The 27,472-nt window shown below is 37.1% G+C and overlaps 1 protein-coding gene and 1 long non-coding RNA gene across 2 annotated transcripts in view; one reads left to right on the top strand and one right to left on the bottom strand.

The window, feature by feature from the left end:
• The first annotated feature begins 1,176 nt into the window (after positions 1 to 1,176).
• LOC137248978 (uncharacterized) overlaps positions 1,177 to 27,472 on the top strand; it is an 88,602-nt gene continuing 62,306 nt past the window's right edge. The window contains exon 1 of the long non-coding RNA XR_010952228.1: positions 1,177 to 1,313. This is a non-coding gene — a long non-coding RNA (uncharacterized lncRNA). The remainder of the gene's footprint in view (positions 1,314 to 27,472) is intronic.
• LOC137247777 (dynein axonemal intermediate chain 4-like) overlaps positions 16,498 to 27,472 on the bottom strand; it is a 42,056-nt gene continuing 31,081 nt past the window's right edge. Inside the window, exons 3-6 of the mRNA XM_067778728.1 lie at positions 23,234 to 23,572; positions 19,804 to 21,209; positions 16,853 to 17,065; positions 16,498 to 16,747 (exon numbers count right to left, since the gene is read on the bottom strand). Of these exons, the coding sequence (XP_067634829.1) occupies positions 16,498 to 16,747; positions 16,853 to 17,065; positions 19,804 to 21,209; positions 23,234 to 23,572 (2,208 nt within the window). The remainder of the gene's footprint in view (positions 16,748 to 16,852; positions 17,066 to 19,803; positions 21,210 to 23,233; positions 23,573 to 27,472) is intronic.

The raw sequence follows: 27,472 nt of genomic DNA, 5'->3' as shown, positions 1-27,472 counted from the left end.
TTATAGAGTATATAGACCGGTAGGTACTAAAAGGGGAACCTTGAAGTGTGCATAACTTCAAATTTTCAGATTTGTGACTTAGTTAACGTTTGATCTAGGTGTCCGGTATATTCTGTTTTGTTTGTAAACCCTTTAATAACTTTTATTTACTTTATACATTGACGCTAGCCTTATCTTCTGAAAGCTTGAATTTTAACGAAGGTAATTTGAAAGAACCCTCCTAACCTAAGTTTTATGAAAAAGTGGGTCTTATGTTACCTTGGAACAGTTTCTTTAAATTATGTATTTGGTAATCGCTGTGGCGGCCTCCCTGGTCTGATGGTAGTGTGTTCCGGCTACCATACCGAAGACCCTGAATCCGGGTGTATTTTTGCCATGAACAACAATTACGCTCGCAATCGTTTCCAAACTCTTTTTCTGATCATTTTGGAACTGTATATTGATAATTTTGGTATCTTCTTTGGGATCGTTTTGTAAGAATTTTTGGATCATTTCGACTTATTGAGAGTATATCTCTAAGGCAGGGTCTTTTAGTAATATATCTTAACCTTAATTTACATTCCCTACGTATCAACTTTGGCTATTGTGTTGTGGTGATATCATGCTCGTCTACCATGGCAAAGGTACTAGGTTGAAGGCCCCGGAAAAGAAACATCAAGATGTTCAGAAACATTTTTTAGATTATACAAATTTATTTTCAAGCGGTGTCGCCCTTTGGAAGTGGTTCGGCAAACACTCCGTGCGTATTTCTGCCTTTCGAAGTCAGCATAAAATAGGAATGTCCCGTTCCGTCATGTGTTGGGACCATTTTAGGATTACTTCATATATTTTGACTGGTTCTTGATTATTAAGGGAATATTTTCCTAACACTTTGGATTCATTTCAAACAGCTTTTGTAAGATTTTTTTAGATTGGTTTATAAATAGTTTTGAACATACATCCGATGGATATGGGCAAGGCTGCTGCGGCCCGGGCACTGATCCAGATTCCTCACATGGGCTTTCGGCTTCCTCATCTAGGGTATTCCAGTATTCTTACCAATCGTGACTTCATCGCAGACAAGACAAATAAGCGTGTGACAAAAACAGCAACTTTCAAAACAGCTATGTCTTCAAAAGAGGAGTGGGGGAAGGAATTTATATGGCTCAGTCGACTGGTAAACTGGCTTATAGTTGGGTCAAAGTTGTCGGGAACGTTAGAGAAGGGATGTTTTGTTTGCGCATCAACGTAAGGCTGGATCACTTCAGTGTCTTCCAAGCGGAAGTTGACGGATTAAGGTTGCGGTGGAGTGGATGCTGCTTGGTGCTACTACGGTAAGAGAATTCAATATCTACTACAATAGCTTAAATCAATAAATTTCACTGTGGTGCGATCGATGATGATATGGAAATTCCTGACATCGTCGCGAGTATTAATATCATCTGAGACCTGGGACATATCAATATACATGACTTAAATGAATGTAAGGTACACTTGACCTTCTGTGCTCTGCTTGTCTACAAATGGGGCTTGAGTCAGCTAAGAAAATGCTGGGCTGAGCGAAACAGAATAGCAAGCTGTAAGCTGAAATTACTGGTCTCACCAAGACTCATATATCAAAGGTGTTTGGTGGTTTACTGGTACTGTCCAATGGGAATCCATTCGGTACTTATCAATATATTGGAAAACCCTTTTTGCTGCAGTTTTATGTAGAATTACAAGTTGGAGTCACCGACTATGCTGCTGTGCTATCCATATTTCAACAGAACTGAGTGAAAGTATTTGGGTCTAGCCACACATCATCCGAAGGACCTATCCATAGTCGCGATAAGTCTTATTAGAAACGACATAGTTGTCGCGCAATAGTTCTCTAAATAGCTATAGTTCGCGTTACCGTTATCTTATAAGGTATCATAATGGATCTTCATGTTGTCGAAGTGAGCCACCTCTGCTATGGTGACTGCCAACCAGTCTAACATATGATGAGTTCTGAAAGATTTCGCGATTATATGGAGTTGATTTGAAAATTAATTTCAGATAGTTTCAGACCTATTTTTAAGTACTTTCGGAGTTGTTTTCTGTATTAGACTGTCTGTAGAACATTCTCAAATGCTTTTGCAATTCCCAGGAGCTTTTGCAATTTTAAAACTATTTAGCGATCATTTAGGAATTGTTTTCAAAACCCTTTCTGAACTATATCGGGACCATTTCAACTTCTTCTACCGCTTGCCTTTCACATTGGCACAGTGTTTTCTTTATGGTTGTGAGTTGATTCATTGTAGAAAACGATATGCCTCTAATCACTATTTCACATCATACATAAGCATTATACAACTAATATATGGACTTTAGTTTTAATACTGTGCGTCTTTTTTAACTACAGATGAAATGAACTTGAAATAAGGTTTAAATTTTTGTTGGGTATTCACGCTTTTACCATTTGTATATGTATATGTGAGTTCATACTCGCACTCATATCGCTCACATCCGTTTCGTTTCATTTTGCAATATGTGTTTTTTTGTGTTACTTGCACGCGGTTGCGCGCCGGAAAGTAGACTAAAAATACGCTGAACAAGTTACGGCGACATTATCATTTCAATATCGTTATAAATGTGCTTCGCACACTATTAAATGTTTAAATGCCCACAAATATGTATGTGTGTGTGTGTGTGTGTGTGAGTAATGGACTTTTTAGTGCACTGATGACATTTTGTCTGCTGATCTTTGTTTTTATACCTGCAAGTGTTTGATAATCTGTTTCCATTGCCTTCAGTTATATGTATAATCTGACAAAGTCGGTTAGAGAAAACTAATTTTACTATCCGGGCATTAAAGCTGGTACCATAGAAGCATTATTTATTCAGCTTAGTAACTATATTTTTTTGGGTGAGCACTTTATAAATTTCAAAGATTTAATGCCTAACATATTATTTCATTATATTGAAATGGCGGCGTAATATGCTGGCTGAATGCATTCCTATCAAGACCTACTTTGACCAATTCGGGTTTTCTAACGACACACTATTTTACGTCCTACAACTGGCCTTAAGTGACTTCTACTGTATAGAGATTGAAAGTTATTTTTGCGTATTACATCCAATGAATGCCTATAGTTGAAGAGACATAGCACTTCATCCATCTGGAGTGCAAACCAGTCATCTTTACTGAGTTCCCGGTCATAATAGGTTATAAGGCAATGAAAAGGAAAGAAGGATGCACAGAGAGTAGTAAAGAAGATTGCAGTACTCGGTAACATTACGGCGGAATTCGCAAGTAGAACAAAAATGTCTAGCGCGGTCGCTCTTCGTCGTGGTTTGGCAAGCAGTCCGAATGTATTTCTGTCATTAAAAGCTTCTCAGCAAAAAATTATTTGGTTAAAGGCACCGCTCGGAGGCGGCATATAATATGTAAGTCATGTCTTTCGCCAATTTTTATGAAAAATTAAGGAGCAGCTAGACAAAAATTGGTGTGGAAACTCGTCCTAAGTGCCCTCGGAAGTATATCAGCCCATATAGTTTTAAATTTATTATTTACGTCTCAATTGGGGTAAGATGAAAACGTGACAGGAGCGGCATATGATCAATCAAGTAGCCAGGGCGTAGACTGAAACATGGGGCTGAAAACATCGAAAATCATGGGCCTACTAACTTTAAGGAGGGAAGAGTTACGTCTCATAATGGACATACTTACATCGTATTATCTTCTGGGTCATATGCTTTTGAATTGGGCCTTATTTATGACAACAGGTGTGAGAGGTGCACGCTGCAGGACAACATAATTATTTACATGCTGTGTAGCTGTTAGAGGAGGTGGCGTTTTAGTTATCGAGGCAGCTTTAGCTGGGTTCTTAACAACTTTTACTATTTTCCAAGTAAACGGAGGTATTAAATAACATAAATCCTGGTACTTCATCCGGTTTTTCTGTATGACGACAACCAAATACCGTCAACATACATAATTCGTCGAAGGATAACCTAATCTTGCTTAACTAGTTATAAATCTGTTCATAGATATGCCTGATGGCTCTCGGTAAAAGATCTCACGCATTTGTAAATGTTTGATATATTACCAAAATTTACCTAAGCTTAAGTGACTTATGATTATATATAGTTTGACATCTCATACACTCAATTGCTATTCCTGGAATTTAACAAACTTAACTTAACTTTTCAATGCAGCATTACCAGAGTTATTATATGGGCTGAAAAATTGGATGAAAAAAAGTAATATTCCAAACCCTACATTGGGTATTTACGGCAATTTTCATTCCCACATTTTATTATGAGTTCCTTGTTTACAGAAAAAGCAGTACAGACTATATATTTCTACGATCGTGTGCAGAGCCTACGATATTAGACTCACAACGTAGTTCATACCTCTGAAGAGAGAAGACTTAAGGCTCACGATACTTATTGGATACTGCCTTCTGTGTTTCTTCTAATTGAAAAAAGCTTATTTCTAAAATTTTGATGTTTCTTTTCCAGGGGCGTGAACCCAGAATCTTCGGTGTGGTAGGCAAAGCACGCTACCATCACACCCGTCGGTCAATAATTGCACGAAGTGCGAGCTGCAAGAGGAAATGGTTGAGAACGTTCTGTTTTCGTGTGCTGCGCTCGCCAGGTCAAGTTTCCTGTTATAAGTGGTGGCAGAGTTGCCAGATCTCAAGACCGCAATTAAGCAAATTCCCAGAAAACTTCCGGTATTTGTCAAATGAACGGAGTTATTCTACTACATAAATCCTGGTACCCGATAGGGTTTCTTCCGTGTGGTCGTCAAACAAATTATGGTAACACTATGGACACATTCAATCTATGTGAAATCTGTATCGACCAGCCAGTTTAACCTAACCTTGATCCCAGTATTTGTTTCACGAGCCCTGGAAAACCTCAATCTCTCGGCAACCCTTGCAATTTGGGCAGAACTTCTCTTAAAACTTGCGCCATGCTGCTTTTTGGTTGTTTCTTCAAATTCGTGAAATTGATTTTGTCTACATTTTTGTGACAACAGCGAGCGACATCTGCAATATAGATGGAATTTTGCATTGGTTTTGCAGAGAGGCGACCCCGCTTAAAAAACATTTTTGTATTAAGATTTTTTTGGATTGATGTTCTTGCATATGAAACCTATAAAAGCTATTAAGTCCGTATGAATTTTCTTTCTTTACGGCAAAACGAGACACAGATTTTGCACTGGGGTTGAAAAATTTTAATTTACAATTCAAATCAAACATTTTGCTGGCCAGAATTAATTTTCAACTCGTTAATGTCAACAAAATTTTAAATATTGGGACTAACGTCCAACCTACTTCCAGCGCTTTAGATATATGCAGATATTAACAAAAACCCAAATCTACTGTTATTTCTTACCGTTATAAAAAACTGTTACCAACATATTTACTTTTTAAAGAACTTTCATTTTTTTTGTAGGCTTTTATTAAAAAGCAAGCCCATTTGTTTTCTACTCCCTTTTGAAATCACTTGAGGATATCAAACCGAAATCGTTTTCATGAACTCATATTTTCAGTTGACAGATGAAAAGAGTTATCATAGAAAATAATAAAAAGAAAACGCTGCAATTTAAACAATGAAAACGAGAAGTTAAAAAAAAAAACCAAGCCAACAATAAAAAAAAATTGTCAACAACAATAAAACTGTCGCGGTTGAAATGAAAACAATAGCAAACAGCAAATTGTAATTGTAACAGCAGTGACAGAAGCAATATTGCAAACTTTTATGCATACATTGGTCGATATGAATACTGTTGAAGACATAAAAACAAGACAGACGGGATCTTAATGTGCATTAATTAGATGGTAAAGAATTAACTTAATAAATTAGGTTTAATAATGAATAGTTTCCAAAATCACTTTCTTAATTTGATATGAGTTTGGAGTATTTTCGATGGCAATACTGAAAATATCCCCCTTTGCTATCAATAAGCAAAAGCAAATTATGAATTTCGGTGAATGTGACATGTGTTATCGATATTAGGGTAACCACCTAGCAATAAATACAACATTTTCCCATGCCCAGAAAACACGACGCATTGCGGAAGGCTTCAGGATGTTATATATTATTTCCAATTGCTGTGTTTATGTGCAGGGACCTGCTTATTTGGAACCCAAAGCTATAAATAAAGTTTTGGTCATAAAGAGCGAGATTCGTGCTATTAGCGAGCTTTGGGCATTACTGGTCGTAGTGCTTTTGTTTAGCTATATTTTATAAAAATAATTTGTTAAAAAACCGATTTTGAGCACACAAAGAAATCTATTTGTACTATGGCACTATTGTGAATATTCGATTAGAACTAACACTGCATTAACGGCAGTTGCTAACATTCGCCAGATGACAGCGCAAGCGCATGTAAATTTTTATTGGTAGAAGGTTGATTGATAGCGCATCTGGTTTCTGTTGATATTTGATATGAGACTATTATATTTGTTGCGCAATATGTGCACGGGTCCGTATAGTAATTATAAATTCCTACAGGAATGATAACATATATGAGGAATTTCAAACCTAAACATAATAATTTTTTTGAGTTATAAATGGGATTTAACTTTACTTTCTAAAATCTATGAGAAGTGAAAAAGCAGCAAATTAAGCCATTCCGAAGAATACGTTTCAAATCGCAATATTTTCATATAATTTTTACATTTTTTTAGATGAAAATATGTGAAGTACAGGTATAATCCTTGAGGACGATTTGATGATTACTTTAATAGTATTTAAGGCGTATACCAGTACTACACAACTGTTCATTATACATTAGAAAAATGTGTTCGAATTTAACCTACAATGTCCTAGGCCAGGACCACTTACTTCTACTTCTTAAGATTACTACATGGAACACCCAGGGATGAGAACTTTCCGAAAAATTACAAAAAATTACTTAATAGACCACTTACAATTAAAGCTAGAGCTAAGGCATGTACTTCATATTGGAGCACTAATATGATGAAAATGGTATACCTGACCCAACTCTTTCTTGAAAGGTCGCTTAACTAATGGCATCCGACTTTTTTATCAATAAAATGCAAATACTATTCACGCCAATAAATTTCAAACCAAATTGCAATAAATAAGTTTTTTAGGTCGAAATGCAATTATTACAAACAACTATATGTCTTAATTTCAAATCTAGTTTTCTTATATGTAAATGTGATTTTTTGGCCTGTATATTTGTTCCATGGTAACTGATTCAATGTCAGAACCATTATTTGAAAACGCGTCTCTACTTACGACTTAGCACTTTCTCTCATGTATTTAGGAACTTGGTACAAGTCAGGGAGAGTACGGCTTACGATAGACCTGTCGTTAGCGGCGTAGCCCGTTTTGACAAATATCGAAAAGCCGAATGACAAGTGAAATAGATGATTGACCTTTTGTCCAAAATATGGTAGGGTTTAATATTTCTCGGAGGCCTGCAAGAGGACTGCGCCCAATATATATAATATTAGTAGATTAATGATAAACACCCGAGGCCCGGGTTATGTAAAAGGAAGCTGACTTCGTAATTATTTGGAGCTTTTCGGCCGATAAATTAAAGACAAAATACAAGGTTTCTCTTTTCCTCCTACGCGTTTCGATAAAATATTTTCATCTTCATCGGGGAGAATTCAATTTACAACATTGCAAATTTTAACATTTAAACATAAATAAACAAAACTTTACATTTTATCTACTTCACGTTTCCTGCTTCGTCCATTGGCTGACTTCATTAGCATCATTTCCTGTATACCTATACGGTGCTAAAATTTAGGTGGATGCAATGAAGCACAGGCAGTACCGAACCCACTCACCTCAGTCCTACGCAGAGGGGCTCTTCAAATTAATTCAGTTTACCGCATATCATTAGCATAAGAATACCATAGAATCGTAGCTGGCAACAAGACGGAAGAAGCAGTACTGCAGGGAAGGGGACCATATAAGTACTTCCCTAACTGAGGCCGAGGTTGAAGCGTCCACACGGAGAGGTTCACCTCTACCTTACTCAATTCTAAAAGGGACTAAACTGTCTGTACTGCACTAATACACCGATAAAGGTCCAACCTTCTCCGTATGCGAACACTCTCCCAAGAACCATATATTTAAAGAATATACTTCTCAGCAAACAGAAAGATGGATTCTTACGTCACTAGCGTATTAGTAGCCATAGAATTCACCTTGCGCACCACACTCTTACCCTGAGTAATGTTAAATGCGGCCTCGGAGTTTCTCGGGCAGTTGGAGGTTAAGTTTAAGCGGATAGCTTTTAAATGAGGAAGAGAGTTAATGTTTCTTTACAAAGCATGACCTTACTTACTTAGTTACTTAATTGGCGCTTAACCGCTTAAATTGTTATGGCCGCCCAATAAGACGCCTCTTTCCTAGGTTATCTTGCGCCGATTGGTCCCACCAAGGGAATCTAAATCGTTTTTCACCTGGTCCTGCCATCGGAGTGGAACCCGCCGTTTCCGTCTGCTCGCGTAGGCGGATTCCGATAAAGATACTTTCTTCACATAACATGGCCAATCAAACGTAGCCCCTGCATTTTGATTTGCTGGACTATGTTGATGCCAGCATAAAGCTCGTACGGCTCATCATTAAATCTTCTACGGCATACTCCATCACTAACGCGTAGGGGTCCGAAATCTTTTCGAAAGACTTTTATATCGAACACTCCCAGAGACGAATTATCTGATGTTGTCATGGTACACGCTTCGCCGCCATATAGCAGAACGGGTACGATAAGTGACTTGCAGAGTATAATTTTCGTTTGCCGAGAGAGCAGTTCACTTTTCGTTCGCCTACCTAGTCCAAGGTAGTATTTATTGGCAAGAGTGATTCTTCGCTGGATTTCAGAGTTGATGTTGTTGTTTGTATTATTGCTGGTTCCCATATAAACGAAATCTTTTACCATTTCTAAGTTATTGCTTTCAACAAAAGCGTGATTGCCAAGGCGCAGGCTGCTAGTTCTCTATTCTTCCTTCTCCCGATATCTATTGTCTATAGGACTTCTAAACCGAATCAAAATTTGAGTCTGTCTACCTGTTTACTTCCATTCATGCACGTATACAAACAGCATCCTATACTTATTCCTGCGCTTCCAACCATCATCTGTACGTATGTGTTTTTATGCACTCGTGTATGTAATCATCAGCTGTCGCGCCTACTCATACATAAATTTTCTTACTTCATCTGTATTAGTGCAGTTGCATATCGGAACACTCCTACCACTCAATCCAATTTAGGGAATTTTAGCATGAATAGCACAAAATGTCATTCCCTCAACGGACATTTTGTAGCAACTGTCATCCGCTGAGACGTTTAAGAGCTGCATTGCTGCGGCATGCAAATATTGTTTGTCTTCGTTGACAGTCATTTGATTTTGCACTCTGGAGTCTAGACTTTAAATATAAGGCATACTCTATTTCGTTGAATATTTTAAACAACTTTTGGATTAGCGTTATTTTGAGTTATTGATATCGACGAAATAAATATTTTTGCGGAAGTTTTGAAGCATAGCTTTGGCAACGCATATCAACCATGGCATGTACAACACAGTCATTCGACAAATACCACGAGACATGAACTCTGGTGGAACACGATAGACAAAAAAAGCAATCAACAGAGGCATAGCAAAGTGCAAATTCGAGTTTACCTGGAAATGTCAGGTGCAGTAAGCAGCGCATGTCGTTGTTATTACAGAAACGATAAAGACGCTCCCCTAAGGTTTTGGGCAGTATTATCGATGTTGACCAACATGGTTACATGAGGAACTTGAGGTCGCCAGAGCCTCGCCCTCTCTGAAGCTATAAAGCTTTATTTTGCGTTTGTCATAAGGCTTTCATATCATCCGAATACGGCCACGCGATGATAGTAGATGACATGGCAAGGGGACGCTTAAACGGGATCATAACTGAGCTAGCGTCTGACACTGACCATAATACGACGTTTGTTGACTTTCAGGCGCAGAACATAAGATATAATGCGAGGAAAGAATGGTCGGGAGGTCTAGACAGTTGTAGGGACATTATAGTGTAAATAGACGGCTCGAAAAAAAGGAATTGAAGCTAGAATAAATTCAAAGCATATTCAGGTAAATCAGCCATATTGGCTTATGCAGCCTCTTCCATGCGAATTTTTATGGGATAGAAAGAGCAGCCAGACTGCTCCAGGATAGTACGGTCCCAGAGAATATTGTAACGATATTTGTCGACAGTCAGGCTACCTTAAAAGCATTAAAATCCAACTTAAAAAAGTCGGATATCGTGCGGAGGTGTCGAGCATTGCCAGTGTCTATAAGACATTCAACGCATTTTCCGCATCCCTGCGCACAGTTATATTGAAGGAATTGAATTTGCAGATGAGATGGTCAGAAAAATTTCCAAAATGAACTTATGTAGGATAGATAGCTCCATACGACCATCGCTGGATGATATCATGAGAAAAATCGAGGAATATGAAATAAGGGCAACGGACTTGCTGTGGAACAGCCGGGATTATTGCTAGGTCTAAAGATCCGTATGGCCATGTTTGGATAGAAACGGAACCAACTCCCTTCTCAAATTTTCAGTGATAGTACTTATGGGTGTTATGTTGTTCTTGTTGTTGTAGTGATACGGACATTCTCCGAAGGCCTTAGGGAGTGTTATCTATATTCACGGTCCTTTGCCGGATGCAGATCCGGTACGTTTCGGTAACAAGCACCATAAAGGTACTAGCCCGACCTTCTCGGGAACGCATGCAACTTTTTAGGCCAACACGTCCTCCCACCCCAAGTTCCGCAGGAATTCGGGGTCGCCAGAGCCTCGGCTGTTAATGAAACCGAATTCGTCATGGGTAGGTGAGGTTGACAATTGGGTTGGAGAAGCTATATATCGCACTGGCAACCCCTTGAGAGGGTTGCGCTACACAACCCCTTGCATCAATTTGGTATTTTATTCACCTCTTACGACAGGCATACCTACCGCGGGTATATTCTAAGTCCCCTAACCCGCTGGGGCTTATGGGTGTTATCCTAGGTCGTTGTGTTATTGCGTTGATACACCGACGGTGGCGCAAAAGGCTCCCTCTTCAGAAACTGGCAGAATGAGGAGGATGCCCAGGACGTATAAAATATCGGAGTGCACAGATTTTCGTCAGCAAGGAGTTAGCAATGGGGATCTTTCGTTTCTTCTACTAGGTAGTACTCTGGCTGGACGAATGTGCCGCCACACGGTACTCACTCCTAGTGGAAGTGTGAAAAGTTCCCTTGCACTCCCATTCAACCTAACATAACCCTGCCCCAAAAACTTAATTTTCCTTCACAAGAGAGTTAAAGTCATCAAAGAAAAACTTTATGACTAGTTGTGGAGAAAAAATTTTCAAGTATTACTGTTTGCTCCTTCAACAAAATCAGCGCAAAATACAGGATTGGATATGATGTGTGCTTACTCAGGAGTTTAAGCAAACACCATCACACTTAGTATCCCTCTACATACCTTAAATAGAAAAGTTAGAATATCATGTCTGCCTGTACTTGAATATTTCTTTGCTGCCCCAAATTCACTGCTAATATTCCTTTTAAATTATTTGATATCACTAATTGAGCACAGACCAAGTAAGATTGAGCGTGAGTAGGAAGGAGTATGATTTCGCTTCATAATAGCGGTAAATTTGACTTCCTGCGCTGGAATCACCATCACATCCGCCAATGAAACTCGATATACTAGTGATAAGCTAACACCGATTAAAGTTTGTTGGGGATAGTGAAAATTAAATTTAATTGGCTGCAGTTAACTTGGAAAAACACAATAGAAAATTTTGGTTGAATTTATTTCGCTAGCGAAATTTGGAAAATTAACAAAATTTGTGAACTTTTAAGTTAGTAACTTACATACATTGAAACATGAAAGACAGGTTTGTGAGACAATTTTATTTCGCCTAAATCGAACAAAATTTTTGCTTTTTATGACATTTGTTCTCGAGATTTGATGAGATGCGATTGAACATTTATATGCATGTATGTATATTTGAAAACAAATTTCTTCGGAAGGCTTATAAGGTAATCGAAGCTATACTCATTCATCAATAGGTCCGTCAGCCGTTTCCCGAACGATTTTCAAAATTATGTCTACAAATTGCGCATTGTAATGGGATCTTATTGGAAATGAAGGACCCCGATATAAGTATAATGTTACGAATTTTGGGTATTTCTGATTACTATGCAACTTCTGCTAACGTTCGAACCGCTGAACTGTCGAATAAATAACTCCAATATACAGTATTGCAAAATGGTCTGTATTAGACTACTTTGGGAGTAGTACTTCACAACTATATTTCACTTCACAACTAACCGTGTTTAAATCAAACTAATTAGTTATTCTTATTTGTTTTATTCCGACTCCGAACGGCATCTGCAAGGCAGATGAGTTTTCACCGTGAAGCCTTTCATGGCAGAAATACACTCGGAGTGCTTGCCAATCACTGCCGAGGGTAGACCCCGCGGCCGAAGTGAAATCCTATTAAATAGTTACGCCAAAGTTAATAGTATGAGTTTTGCTACAGGTGTGCCTGTCATAGGAAGCGACAAGAATATCCAACTGACTCAAGGGGTTATGTAGCGTCACCTTTTCAAGGGGGAGCGCAAATATCAACCTCAGCTACCCGTGGTGAATCTTGCCGAGGCTCTGGTGACTTCAAGTTTCTCATGAAATTAGTGGGTGAAATATTTGTAATAATTGAAGATTAATAATTTAACTTAAATCTTCTGCGTTTCGAGATTTATTTTTGTATGATAAAACTCGAAAAATTTAGCGTTAAATCTTCTCAGACGCCTAAATCACGAATAAAGCTCTAAGTGGAGATATGTTATTACGTTTAAAAAATTAGTCCAGATATAATTCTTATGAATGCAATATTGAAATATTTTGTATCACATTACCTTTAAACTTTTTGTAAAAAACATTAATTTAAATTATTTCTCCCGAAATTATAGCAATTTCGTATCAACACATTTTTTATGCATACGATGAGCCTTCGCGGCGCATATCGCTTAACCAAGTATAACATATAAATTTATTTGAGCTATGAACAAATTAATATTATTAGTATTATTTATGTATGAATATGAAAGTTGATCTTCGACAGTACTAGTATACTGAAAAAGGTAAAATAAATAAGTAAATGTGTCTAAGTTCGGGTGCAAACGAACATTATATACTCAGCGTGAGCTTCAATTGTACATTTTATTTCAGATAAATTATTTTTCTACATAACAGGTGGCATCGCCCGTTTAAAAGAAAAATGTCTCTCCATTTCCTCTTACAGTAAAACTTTATAAGTGAAATATCATTGATTCAAAACTATTTTTTGCTAACTTATAGCTTATTATTCTAGTCTACGACCCTTTTAAAAATCTTTTATATAAAAGTGGGAGTGGTCTTTAACCGATCTCGTCCATTTTTTCTAGAAATATTTTCTGCTGTAAGGAAAATATGTGTACCCAATTTTGTTACGATATGTAAATTTTTTTTCGAGTTATGGCTCCCGAAACATTGAAAATGCTTAGCCATAAAAGAGGCGGTGCCACGCCCATTTTTTTAATTTGAAAATTTTCCTATTTATTGTTATAAATCCACTTCGAAAAAGAAATACCGTTGATATAAAGCTCTTGTTTGCAAAGATAAAGCATATGTTATTCATACACAACCCCTTAAAAAATACTTTATATAAAAGTGGGCGTGGTCCTTAATCTACTACGTTGATTTTTCTTCAACGCATTTCTTTTAGTAAAGGCAAACTCTCTGCCGAATTTAGTTACGATAGGTTTAACGATTTTTGATTTATGATTAATAATATTTGTTAAATTGATTTTATCACAAGTGGGCGGTGCCACGCCCATTTTAAAACTTTTTTTCAAATTTTTTTCAAGAGTCTCAAATTTCAACATTCTAGGTGTATTATATACAAAATAATGAGGTTTTTTGTGTTTTTCGAAATGTTATATATATAAAAAGTGAGCGTGGTTATCATCCGATTTCGCTCATTTTCAATACAAATCTATTCTATTCTGGGTGCAGATAAGCTCGTGTACCAAATTTGGGGAAGATATCTCCATATTTACTCAAGTTATCGTGTTAACGGGCAGACGGACAGACGGACGGACAAGGCTCAATCAATTTTTTTTCGATACTGATGATTTTGAAGTCTGGAAGTCTATATCTATCTCGATTCTTTTATAACTGTACAACCAACCGTTATCCAATTAAAGTTGATATATTCTGTGTGCAAAGCACGGTGAGTATAAAAATTCGAAATTTGTTAACCGAATTTTACAGAAGAATAGGGAAGCGCCTTTTTCAATACGTTAATGTACGTAGCGCATAAAATGTTTTTCAGTTGATTGCCGAGATATGCTTTGTAATGATAAGAATACTTCGGTATAAATACAGCTTTCAATAGATAGATATATCTTAGAACAAAACAGCGATGAACTATTACATTCGCAATGTTCAGAAAACGCGATAAACTGACTACCTTTTCCATATGCACCAATACAAATAACATTTTTTACAAGGCCAAGTATTAGTAAATCGAGTATACTGTTCGGTTGGAATTGAATTGCGAAGCCACGAGGTATTTATAATTTCGAAATTGAAGATTTTTGAGTGAGATCCCTATTCATATGAATATCATCGACATCAAAATTATCAGCGGCAGAAGGGAAACCGAATTAGTAATGTCGAAAAAGTTAACCTAAGAAAAATTGCATACATCTGGGTATGGAATATTGAAAATTGTCTTAATCGGGCAATAGCCTCCTCCACATTTTCGATATAAAAAAATTTTAAAAAATATTTACCTTTTGATTCAATTAATCGTGAACTCTACGGCCTACTTGCAGAACGACCAGTTAACTTTTTAATTCGGAGTTAACCTGACTTGAGGGGTATATTCACACAATTTAGGCAAATTGTTTAAATTAACTCTAAGTAGAACAAGGAAGGCTAACTTCGACTGTAACCGAACATTACATACTCAGCTGCCAAATTACAGCTTGCGAAACTTTTAAATTACCTTCTTTTAGAAGTGGGCGGTACCACGCTCATTGCCCAAAATTTTACTAATTTTCTATTCTGCGTCATAAGTTCAACTCACCTACCAAGTTTGATCGCTTTATCCGTCTTTGGTAATGAATTATCGCACTTTTTCGGTTTTTCGAAATTTTCGATATCGAAAAAGTGGGTTATAGTCCGATATCGTTCATTTTAAATAGCGATCTGAGATGAGTGCTCAGAAACTTACATACCAAATTTCATCAAGATAACTCAAAATTTACTCAAGTTATCGTGTTAACGGACGGACGGACGGACATGTCTCAATCAAATTTTTTTTCGATCCTCATGATTTTCATATATGGACGGAAGTCTATATCTATCTCGATTTCCTTATACCTGTACAACCAACCGTTATACAATCGAAGTTAATATAATCTATGTGTTCTGCTCAACTGAGTATAAAAATTAAACAAAATGCTGAAGCTGTTAGTCAAAATTAACTAAAGTTATCGTGCCTAAATGTAGACCGAAGATGATTTGAGGAAGTAAATAATCGAATTAACTAGATGAAATTGGTTGATGGTCACATTTTAATGAGGGATTACTTACAAGTTCGCCCAAGATTGAAGTGGCAATAGCTTTGTAGCTAGTGGCGGTATAGAAAAACATTGGAATTTCACCTTAAAATTTTATTCATTCCCCTACGTTCTACCCATATGTATCTCTTATGTGTTAGTTTTTCAAATTTCTTTCTATAGAAAATTTCGCTAATAAAATTTGCACTTTTTTAGGAAAAAAAACGCTATGAATTTTGTAATAGAGACTATGAAAATTCATGCCAAAAATGTCTTTGAATAATTCGAAAATTCCTGAAATTTCGAGCTGTTTAGTGGCCTAATGTGTAATCTGAAAAGGTGAAAGTTATAGGTCTCTCAAATTTCGGGTATTTTCCATAAAAAGTGTGAACATTTTTTTTGGTATATGGAATAAAATCTGAAACATCCTTCAAAAAAAAAAAACAAAAAAAAAAAAAAAAGTTTCGAAATTTCAAGCGGATTTTGTGAGACCTGTGACCTGTACTTTTTCAGACTGAAATTGACTGGGCTACAAAACTGGATACTCAAAAAAATTGATAGAACTTTAAACAAGTTCGAAATTTTCGTAAAATTTTCTAGAATTTTCGCATTTTTTCGAATGCGTTTTTGGGATTGTTTTGCATGGTTTCAGTAACAGAATTTATGTTCGAAATTTTTTTATTTTAATAGGCGTGGTTTTATGCCAGCTTGCCGAGCAAGTGTTACAACAAAAATCGGTTAAAGTATTGATTTTATCACGACAAGTATTTTCTGTGAAAATAAGTAAAATCGGTTGAAAGTTATGCCCAAATTTTTAAATTACTGCTTTCTTTATAAGTACACGATTAGAGAATAATATATACTACACTATTTTTTTATTCAGTTTATAAACATTTACTGCAATTAAAAATAACACATAATTATTTAAAACTAAAGTGACGTCCAATGGACGACTTTTTTTTTAATCCTTTTTGTTTTATCTCATAACCAAAATAGCCAATATTTTTAAACTGGAACAAAAGAGACGGTGATGTTTCTATAGCCTTATAAATCGCCTTTTCCAGTTGACTATATTGATTATGACACGGGAAAGGCATATCTTCGAAACTGCACATCAATATATTTCCACGTTCATTGCCAATAGCAAGTGATCTGCCGCAAAGGCTCACTCTGCGGGAAAGTGATATATACATGTTATATATAATTATGACACTTACGTATCTAAAATATCTAAAGACCTAACACTAAAAGCTTCCAAATTCCTGCAGTACTTACTTAGCAATTGTGTGAAAAGATTTGTCAATTTTTGTTGATGATACAAGTGCTAATAAATTACGCCTTAAATCCCACATATCTACAGTTTCGCGATTTATTGAAATAATAACCGTCGAATTCGTGCGACTCCACAAAGCGCAGTGAATTGGTGTATAGCGCTCGGTAAGCGTAATTAACGGTTGAAATATACCCTCTAGCCAAATACGAATAGTCCTAAAAAATTAAAAAAATATATATGTAGATAGCACCCAGTATTGCATAGTTCTAAATATAAAACAATTCTGAAAATGTGATGCAAAAATTCTGACAGCTTTTAATATTTCGAAGATGAAATTAAAACGGACTTACAAAACGCAGAGAGAAAATTCCCATAGGATTTAAAGTTTTAACAGTTCAAGTATTCTGTGGTTAGCTACTGAACATGTATTTCTAGGTTTGCTTTACATAAAAAGACAAACTTGGAAGACACGATGATCAGCTTAGTCGTTTCCGAACCGATTTTCGCCAGTGTCCGAAGCTACGAGCGGGCGTATGTTAGATGAAACGAGTGAAACGTATTAGGGATTATCCTGCAACTTCTGTTACCGTTCAAATCGAATAAATAACTCGAGTATTCAGTATAGCAAAATGTTCTTTATTTACAACACTACTATGTTAGCAGTAATTCACAATCAAATTACTCGCGTTCTTCACTTCCAAAGTTTGAAATCAATTTGACAGACTACTCCTTAGCTTTCGCTGGTTTTATACTCTCAGGTGCCTGTTTTTTGCAGGGACTGGACTTTTCGTGGACAGCCTGCTAGTATAGTTGCTTATTTTTTTTTTTTTCTCATTTTTCTTCGTTGCTGTCTTCTAGGTGTATGCGTGTATATGTGCAAGTCATAACTTCTGCGCTTTTAGCTACTGTTTACATGCATGTGCAATAACGTCCGAGCTCTTATGCACACTCACTGTTGCCTTCTTTTCACTCACATGTTGGTGTAAGGCTGAGTAATCTCCGCTCTTTATTGTTATGTACATGCTTACGTGGCTGTTTTCCCATTCAGCGGCATAGTGACGTATGAAAACTGCGAATATTCTCCACAGTATGAACATTGCCTTCAGATCAGGTTGCACCCGTGCTTTCGAGTTCGTTACAGACAACCCATAATCTTTTGCATTTCGACAATATCCGAATATGTGGAGGAGAAACTGTTAATACCAGTAGTAACCAGGTGGAAAATGATTTAAGCTCATTTGGTGTGACCAAGGTATCCCTACGAAGGAACTGGCATGCCTTGTCCGACGGGCATAACCCTTCAAACAGTTAAGCGCCAATTAAACTAAAAACGCGATAGGGTACGCAATAGATGTTTTTCTACACTGTCTTGGGTAGTGACTATGAACGACCTGCTTCATTACCTTAAGGATAGGGTACGCTAAGTGGTGGTTTATGCAGACAAGCTTGCTGTTCTGGTCCGAGGAGAGGTGCTAAATACACTAAGGAACGCTTTACAACGTTACCTGTGTATCGTGAACATGTGTTTTGAATAATGCGGATGAGCTATCAAGCTTTGTAAAAAGAAGTTCGTTTTATTTTCGCAGATGTGCGGTACTCCATAATTTAGACCAACCTTTTTTGGAAGAGTAACGTAGGTACTGTATCACAGGATTAAAGCACTTTGGGACTATTTTTGACAGCAATCCTTCATTAGGAGGTAGGATTCAGTGCCTTGTACGAAAGGCAATTAGCATATGCTGACTACCTCGAAGGGTTGTCTAATGGCTGTACGATGTGGTGGCTAAGCCGATTCTCTTCTATGGACCTCTTATGTGGTGGAGCGCACTACCGAACTTATAACATTAACAATATGGCTGCGGCTCGTGCGGCCATATTGCATAGTACCAAGGGATATAAACTTGAGAACTATGTGCACTTAAGCATTCCGACCAACATCGACTTCATACTTAGAAGGACAGGGATTCCCTCCTGGCTCCACACTCACCACTCATGTTCCCTCAAAAATAAATAAGGTAAGGAATTGACGTGGAACTGGAGTCTTGTTAACCTGTTCACGGATGGACTAAAGTTAAACGGAACTGTGGGCGGGTGCCGTATTCTGCAATTAGTTCGGTATTGGCCAGAACTTTAAGATTCTTGATGACTGCATCATCTTCCAGGTGAAGGTCGCCGCTATACAGGATGAGGTAGATGGAATACTATCTTACGTTTTCACTGTTAGGGAACATTACTCAAATATGCGGCCATGGAAATCTATAGCTTTACCGCCGTAATTTGGAGGTTGTAAGAGATTGCTTGGCCTCATAAAAGACGTAATTTTACTACTTTTTGATAAAAAGTATCTGTATTCTAGGTCATTATGATATCCCTGGCAACTGTCAGGCTGATCTCTTGGCCCAAACAGACACTGGCGAAATGAGCTTGTCTGCTATTGGAGACTTTGTGAAACCGCTGGTCATATTCTCGGTGTTCCTGGAAAGGTTAAGGTCGAGCCAGCTGACATCACGTCTTGCCGTTTTTCGAGGCCTACCTAGCATGTTTTTGAATCACAAAACTCAGCGGAACTATTATATTTTACAAAAGCTTATGTATTCAAGGCTATTGGAGTGATAACATGGCTCGGCCCAATGGAAGTCCATACTGTGCACCTAAATATACAAGAGCTGTGTGAGCTGCATGAATAACCAGGGGGGGAAATATCTCGGTCGGGAAGTATTAGACTCTCAGCAGGAAATTTCCTAGTTTTTTCGAGCGCCTTATTCGTAGCTTTGTCGTTGCACGCAGCAGATAACACAAGGCACTAAAATGTACATATATCCAAGTGAGTTGTCCTTCCACTGGATAGCTGCAACCCAACCCCATCTAACCTAAACTGAGGCAAAAAGTATGTAATTATTATAATTCATAAAAATAATTTAATCGCGTGCCCTTAACGCTTCCTTACACTTACCAGTCATTGCCGCACGTTAGGAAAAGTCGCGGTGACCATGGTGAATAGTCCATATGATTGACGGCACCCTCATGCACTTTCAGTACATCCAAATATTGATGTGTATGATTTAATGAACACTTTTGTATGCAGCCTTCATCGGTGAGTATGAAATACAAATCGCTAATTACTGGATGCAGAACCAGATTCAAACCACATGGATGTCTATTAGATTTAATATAATTTTCAGCCAATGGACCAATATCAGTTGACTTGATTTGGACACCTTCAGGATTGCCTTCAATGCGATTCAGCATCATTTGGCGCATACCCAACAAATATGGGCTGGCTATTATACGAAATTTAGCAATTTTACCATCTCGTGTCAATACCAAAAATGGATCAATTTCTGGTGAATCATCATGAGGTTGATGAAACCATTGTAGTGCTGTCACCGGTTCCGATGTCAGCAATAAAGTACGTTGTGATATGGCAACAGGTGGATCATTTGCATTTGTAATATTACGTACTTGCACTGTACCATCGTACATGCCAATTGCAATAAGAAATGGTAAAAATGGTGAAAACTCTACAGCTGTTACAGGCACCGGATAGCTGTAAGTGCGTTCAGGATTACGTGGGTTTTTCACACTCCAAATGCAAACATTACCATTGGTAACAGTTCTCTTTGCTGAATGCGAATAAAATCCATAACCGACAGCTATCAAATCACCATTGCCATGACAAAAACTTATTGCTGATACGGCTTTACGTACTTTTCCCATTATTTTACATTCCTCGAAGACTGGTTGTATCATGCGATAAAGTAGATTAATTCGATATTTATAATCAACATTTGCATCCATTTTAGTTTTAATTGACATATTGCGATAGCGTTGTTGTTGTTGTTGATAATAATTACTAGCCAACATACGTTCCAATACCATAGCTGAATATGAGAAATTTGGATTTTTTGCTATAACATCCAAACGATCTGGATAAAAGTCTGCATTTGCAATCATAGGCACTCCGCTAAGTCTTTTATTATTTTCAAATATTTTTTTATAGGTATCGTACATTTCGTATAATGACACATAACAAGGTCTATCCATGTAATATTTAACAGTTGTATTAACTTCACGCGCCTTTACTAGTACATCTTTTGTTTGCGTTTCAGCTTCAGAGCGACGCCTAAGTTTTCCCCTACCCACCGTTAAATAATCATATGCACGATTATCATAATCCGCAGCTTCAGCGTCGAAACTATCCTTCAATACAACCGTGCTAGCTTGCTCGTACAGCAAAAAGTTGTCGGTCTTGCGTAAAATCACTCTTATGAAAGGTTGCCTAAAGTCTACGGTTAGTGGTAGTAGATCATAGCGTGATCCGAACTCATCGTCCTTTAACATTAAGTGTATGCTACCAACCTGTAAGGTGTGGACAAATTGTATACGATAAGCATACAAAAATATAATATAATAATAAACAAATATAATTTTTTTCCTGTAAAAATGTTAGCTTATTATTTTAATGTGTAGAGGTTCCTAATCGCGATTTAAGATTGCCAATACAAATCATATTGCGACACCCATAAAATTTGAAATAGAAATTTTGACCTCGAGTAACTACTAAACGAAATAATTTAAATCGTTATATTTCGTATAAGAATAGTTAAAGCTAAAGACTTCGGTACAAAGGGTTGGAGATCTGGTAATTTTTATATTAAACTTTGAAAATTACCCTTACTATTTATTTGAAAGTCAGAGGTCGCGATGATGGCTTCGAAACATTACAATAATAAGCTTAAATTGCAAAATCTATATTTTAAATGCTCTGAAAAATATTTTTACTATCCCAGAAGGAAAATAAAAAAATTGTTTGGCACACCCTAATAAGCGTTGTATATCATAGAAATTTCTATATCTAAAATTAAACTAAAAACATATGACAGTTTGGAGTTTTGTGAAAATGCATTGAAAATATATACCATAGCAAATATAAGCTGCGGATCGTAAGTAATTTTTTGATATCAAATTTTTGTTTTCACAATAAGGTAGTTCTGAGGCCCTGTTCAGTAACTATGAGCTTTGAAATGCACATTTTTATTTTGTAAAAATTATACGAAGAAAAAGTGAACATTTTAAAACTCACAGTTACTTAACAGGGCCCCTGAAGTTTGATGTTGGAGACGTTGTCATAGCAAATGAATGCTACGAATTGTGATCAACTTTTCTCATTTTTGATTTTTTCTTCGCATATTTTGTTTTGTTTTCACAGTTGTTATTTTGCCATTGTAAGTGTATTGTAAAAATATTTTAGACAAACTTCGAACGCAATGATGTTAGACCATTTGCACAACACTCTGATCTGCCCTGTTGTTTCGTGGAATATATCAATAGCTATCATCCGGTGGCAAAATCCTGAGCCAGATAAATAATTTTGCATGTAAATGCAACAACGATTTGAGCCAGATAAATCTAGATAGAAGTCTGGTTCAGGTTGGCAACGCGGCCTTTAATATACCTACTTTTTCAAAAATAGATGTCGCTGCTTAGCCTTTCGCCGTATGAGTTAAATGAAAAACAGCGGCGACATCTGCCTATCACATTTCACGTGTGCGAAAATTTCACGACATCTGCTTCTCAAGTCTCTCATGAGAATTGAGCGTGAGCCGGAGCTGTAAAACTCTCTGAAAGACGGCAAATATATCATAAGGGAGTTCAGAATTTTGTGTATTTGGTGTTGGAAACGTTGCTATAGGAAATGCAAGCTATGGATTCTTCGCATATTTTGTTTTGTTTTGACAATTGTTAATTTGCTATTGAAAAGTGAAAAAATTAACTACAGTTTTTGATGTTGCGATGACGTAGCAAAAACATAGCTGTATAATTTTTTGGAGTTTTGTGTAAGAATACTACACCAGTTTGCAAATACATTGATGTTAGACTATGCGCACAAAATCCTGAACTCTCCTCATATGTTTTTAGGAAATCATCATTACTTGCAGAAATGTGCACTTACAAGATTTTTCACAACTGACATTCATACGAACTATTTTTTTTTTTTTTTTTGTGGCCTCACAGACTATTTGTGCAAAGATTTAGTCGAATAGGAATTTTGTTGAATAATATTCTAGAACATTGGTCTTCAAACATTTAAAGCGATTGGCGTTTCGCATACGTAGCGAGAGCACAATTGTGCCATGTAATAAAGACCCCTGTTCTAGAAGATTTGTACACCCCTAATGACCTTCAAAAGTGATATTGTTTAATGGGGTTAACTGGTTAAAATAGTATATAAGTGTTCCTCGCAAAATTTTTTTGTATCGTTAGTGATGCGTTAAAAGTTGCTAACTCCACTTTTAATAATTTCACAAAACGACATTTGATACTAAACGAAGGGGAAATAATTTCTGGCAGAATCTTGATATCATTATTTATAATGTACAAACCCCAATAAGTATATCATCTAGTGAAGTCTTGAGACCAAGACCAAAACGCATACTAGATTTAGCTCTTACGGAGCTTAAACTTTGTCTTCTGCTGCTTTCTGCACTGCGTGAAAAATCTTTATTCAACTGCGTTGTTACAAATAAATGTATTGCCCGAAAATTTTCAAACGCGTCAGCATCCAAGTCAATTAATTTCGGTGTAACGTTTGCGTGATTTTGCTGCGTATGATCATAGACTTTCAAAGTTCTACGCCAATCTATTGCAAAATCGATCTCTTTGTCAAGTGTTTTTATGTAAGTAATGCGTTCAAGATGTCCAGTTTTCTTTCTTTCGGTTAACTAAAAAAATTAAAATGCACAAAGCTCACTTAAAAATACTTTCGTCGAATACCAAAAAATTTGATATTTAATACCGTTCTGCGAGCCATCGTAATGAAATTAGGTTCGTTGATATTGGTAATATACAAAAACTCGGTTATCAGCAGATATATGAATGTTTTTGAGGTTCTTCTTAATGTGAAATAATAAACTAAAAACTCATTTGATTGGTACGGCATTTGTAAAATCAAAAAAACTTGAGTGTATGAAGTCTTTTATGTTGCCAGTTGTATTTACAGGTAAAAGAAAAGTTTTCAAATTGAGTGTTTGTATAGGCAAGTTTTTGTAACACATTTTCGCTGAAAGTAGAGGAGGTTGGTTGTTTGGTTAGTTGCTGTGCGAGCCTAAACGGAGCGCTATTTTAATTCCCGTTATTGTGGTAGTGATCAAAAAGTTGTCTTTCCTTCGCATATTTATTTATTGGGTTCTCTGTTCTTTAGCTGTCGTAATTCGGACAAGTTTGCTTGGCAATCATGCATGTATCCGAGGAGTGCCAGTTGGAGACTGCTAACTAATTGAATCCACTGTGTATGTTTCCTCTGCAACCTCCTGAAGCGCCTTTGTCTTTGCAAGTTCCTCTGCCAAATCGATTTTTCTAAGACCAGGTCCATATATAAGGGTTAGGTTTGCGAATTTAGCTGCTGCTGTGAAGCGACCTCTTGTAGCTGCTAATGGCCCTAGGCGAAGTGATAAAGGAGTTAAGCGCCTAGGTCGCTGTTTGGCTATCTGTGTAAGTCCAACAACAATCGACCAGTTCTAAGGAAATTTTGTAACAATATTGTTTTTAAGAGAGTAGATATTTTATTGAACCATACAAAAGACGTTATTTGAATTTACAAAAGTAGTATTTTTTTAGCTTTCATATAATTTAATATTCATAACATTTCTGTCTAACCCTTCTGTTACATTATGGTCATTTGGTGGCTTGTTTACTTTGTTTTTCCGATATCTCTTGATAGAAGAAAATTTTTGGAATTTCCTTTCATTACTTTGTGTATTAGGCGAAATTTCTTCTAAAAGGCCTAAAGAGCAAGATTTAGCCTACTCCAATAACTGATAACAAACAAACTTACGTGGTCGCACCATAAGGTCATTCTGTGAACAGAGCTTTTGTTCTGAGCATAACAGAAATAAATAAAAAATATATAAAATGATAATAATAATCTTTTAGAATATTAAGATGAAGTTTTTTTTCCAATTAGTTACGCGGGGCTATTTTTTTTTCTAAATATTTATGGAGACCTATATTTTCTATACCGATTTCAAATGATAACTGTTTGAAGAGTGGTATTATAATACGGAAAACTTCTAATTGCAGAATACACTCGGAACGTATGCTAGATCACTTCCAAGAGGCAAACCCACATGAAAGAATTATTTGAAATTTTGTTTAATGTTAATTTTTTCATTACCTGAACTAAGAATATTCGGGGTAGTAGGCCAGCATTCTACGTATATGCCAAGTCAACCATATCGCAAAAGTATCAATATATAGGTTAGGTTAGGTAAGGTTAGGTAAGGATAGCTCACTTGGACAACACGGAGATCCGTTGTGATACCACAGACATCAAAAATAACGGTGACTTAGATCTAGCTACTTAGAGAACCGTTGGGTAGCAACGATAAAGATCCGAATGATACCGATCTCAACTTTGGATAAATCCTCGCGATATCCAAATGAGTCACGACCGAAGTACTTTCGCCTAGTTCTGGCAAAGCTGGGCAATGAAGCATAAAGTGATTTGGTGATTCCACCTCATCATCCTCCATACAGCTGCAGCAGGATAGAGTTTCCAGTATATTGAGACGTACCGCATGGATACCCATGGGACAGTGCCCTGTCAAAACCCCAACGACTATTGATAGGTGAGTCTTAGTGAACCCAATTATTTCAGCAGGCCTCCTGCCATCCACTTTCGGTCAGAAAGATCTTGCTACCCTGCAAGACGTGGTGTCCGCCCAACGTTTGCTGAGCTAACTCGAGGCCCAGCTATGGAGAAGCAATCCACAAGTGACCAGCGGAATCCCGAAATCCCTACAGCCATCTTCATCCGATTCAGTTGTACCGATGTGGGCTAAGAGATCCGCTTGACAGTTACCTGGGATATCACTATGGCCCGGAACCCAGATAATCTTAATTGTAAAATAATTCGATGCGATCACAAGCGAGGTCATACACTCCCAGACCACCCTCGATCGCACTGTAGTTGAGGTCAAGGCATTGATAGCCGCTTGGCTATCTGAGTAGATCTTAAATTCCCTAACCATAGTATCACTGGATAGCATTCCATGCACCGCATCCTTAATCGCAGCAACTTTCGCTTGGAATACACTGCAGTGATCAGCCAACTTAACTTGCGGCTTACATTTAGCTCTTGACAAAAGACCCTCCCCCTCCCCCTACCAACCTTTCCGTCCAGCTTCGACCCATCCGTGAACAAGCTGACCAGTCCCATGCCCCAGATAATTCCTCTTCCCCACTCCTCTCTCGGTGGAATGACTGAGGTGAAAGTTGTATAGGGAGCAGCTATCGGCATACTATAATCCGTTCTGTCCGGGATAAAGTCGAAACTGGTAAGGAAGCTAGAGTGTCCGCAGTCAGAAAGCCCATTGCCCATATCACGAAGCCTGACCAACGACCTTGCCGCGGCAGCCTTTCCCGCAATATCTACTCGATATATGTATGTTCAGCATGACGTTCAGTGCCAAGGTAGGTGTTGTTCTGAGAGCGCCACTGATACCGATTAGCGCCGTCCGTTGCACGGACATTAACATTTTGGAGGTGCTCGCCTTGTCCAGTGCTTTCCACCAGACTAGCACCCCATATAACAGAATCAGTTTGACCACCATCTCATAAAGCCAGTGTGCTAATTCAATCAGCCCAATTCTAAACCAAAATTCCCTGCGAGTTTTTTCCCTTCTGCCATTCCTCGTATTCTAAATAAAATTTCCTTGTGAGTTTTTTCACTTCTCCCTTTCCTCCTATTCTGAACAATGTTCGAAAAAGCGGAAACTGGTTATGGGAGAAAAGTAGGTATTATGAATGTGAGGGAGAGGGAGATTTCTCTGCCATTTCATAGGAGTTTTTTCACTTGTTAAATTAAAGGCAATGCATCAAAATAGTTAAAGGAAATTGGTTCTTTTAAGAAAGAACATTTGTACAAATTTGTGCTAAAATATTTATTTACATTCTACCACAATATTCTCACTGTTAATATAACAACAACAACAACCACAATATTCTTTATTTTAAGTTCAAAAATATATCATAAGCAACGGAAGAGCTCTTCGCATATTTGATGCAGCCATCCAGAAATTGCGCGAGGATTTTTTAATAAGGCTTAAATAGATTTTGGCATATGTCGAAGGACGAATTCAACTCAACTTGGCCGCCAGAAAATTGCTTTGCTGAATGAAAGAAGGCCACTCCGGCAGATTTGTGTTATGCGGCCGTCTTCTTCTTATAGGAAATGTGCAACGAAATTTCAATTGACAAAACAGCTGACTTCGAAAATTCGAAATTCCTATTCCCCAATTATTGTTCTCCATAGGAGAACAGAACTGAAGGAATTTTTCCGCGGGAATAAAAAAATCCGCGAGAACAAAATTCCGCGAGAATATTTAGAATTGGTCTGAATATACAATCTACTACACAAATAAATTTTATCAACTACATCAAAACTTATCAAAGTTTTTACCGATAAGCATAACAAATAACAACAAGAAGCACGTATGTGAGCCACAATTTTACACAATATTGTCTTGAACATAACAATTTAGCATGTTTCATAAGAGTTCATATATTTATAAATATATAAACCTTAAGTTTTTCTATACACCTAAAAATAATGAATGAAATTA

The sequence above is a fragment of the Eurosta solidaginis genome, chromosome 4 (genome assembly GCF_040869045.1).
Source record: "Eurosta solidaginis isolate ZX-2024a chromosome 4, ASM4086904v1, whole genome shotgun sequence".
Taxonomy (NCBI): Eukaryota; Metazoa; Arthropoda; class Insecta; order Diptera; family Tephritidae; genus Eurosta; species Eurosta solidaginis.
Note: the sequence above shows the minus strand (reverse complement) of the source record. Positions and strands in the feature narration are given on the sequence as shown.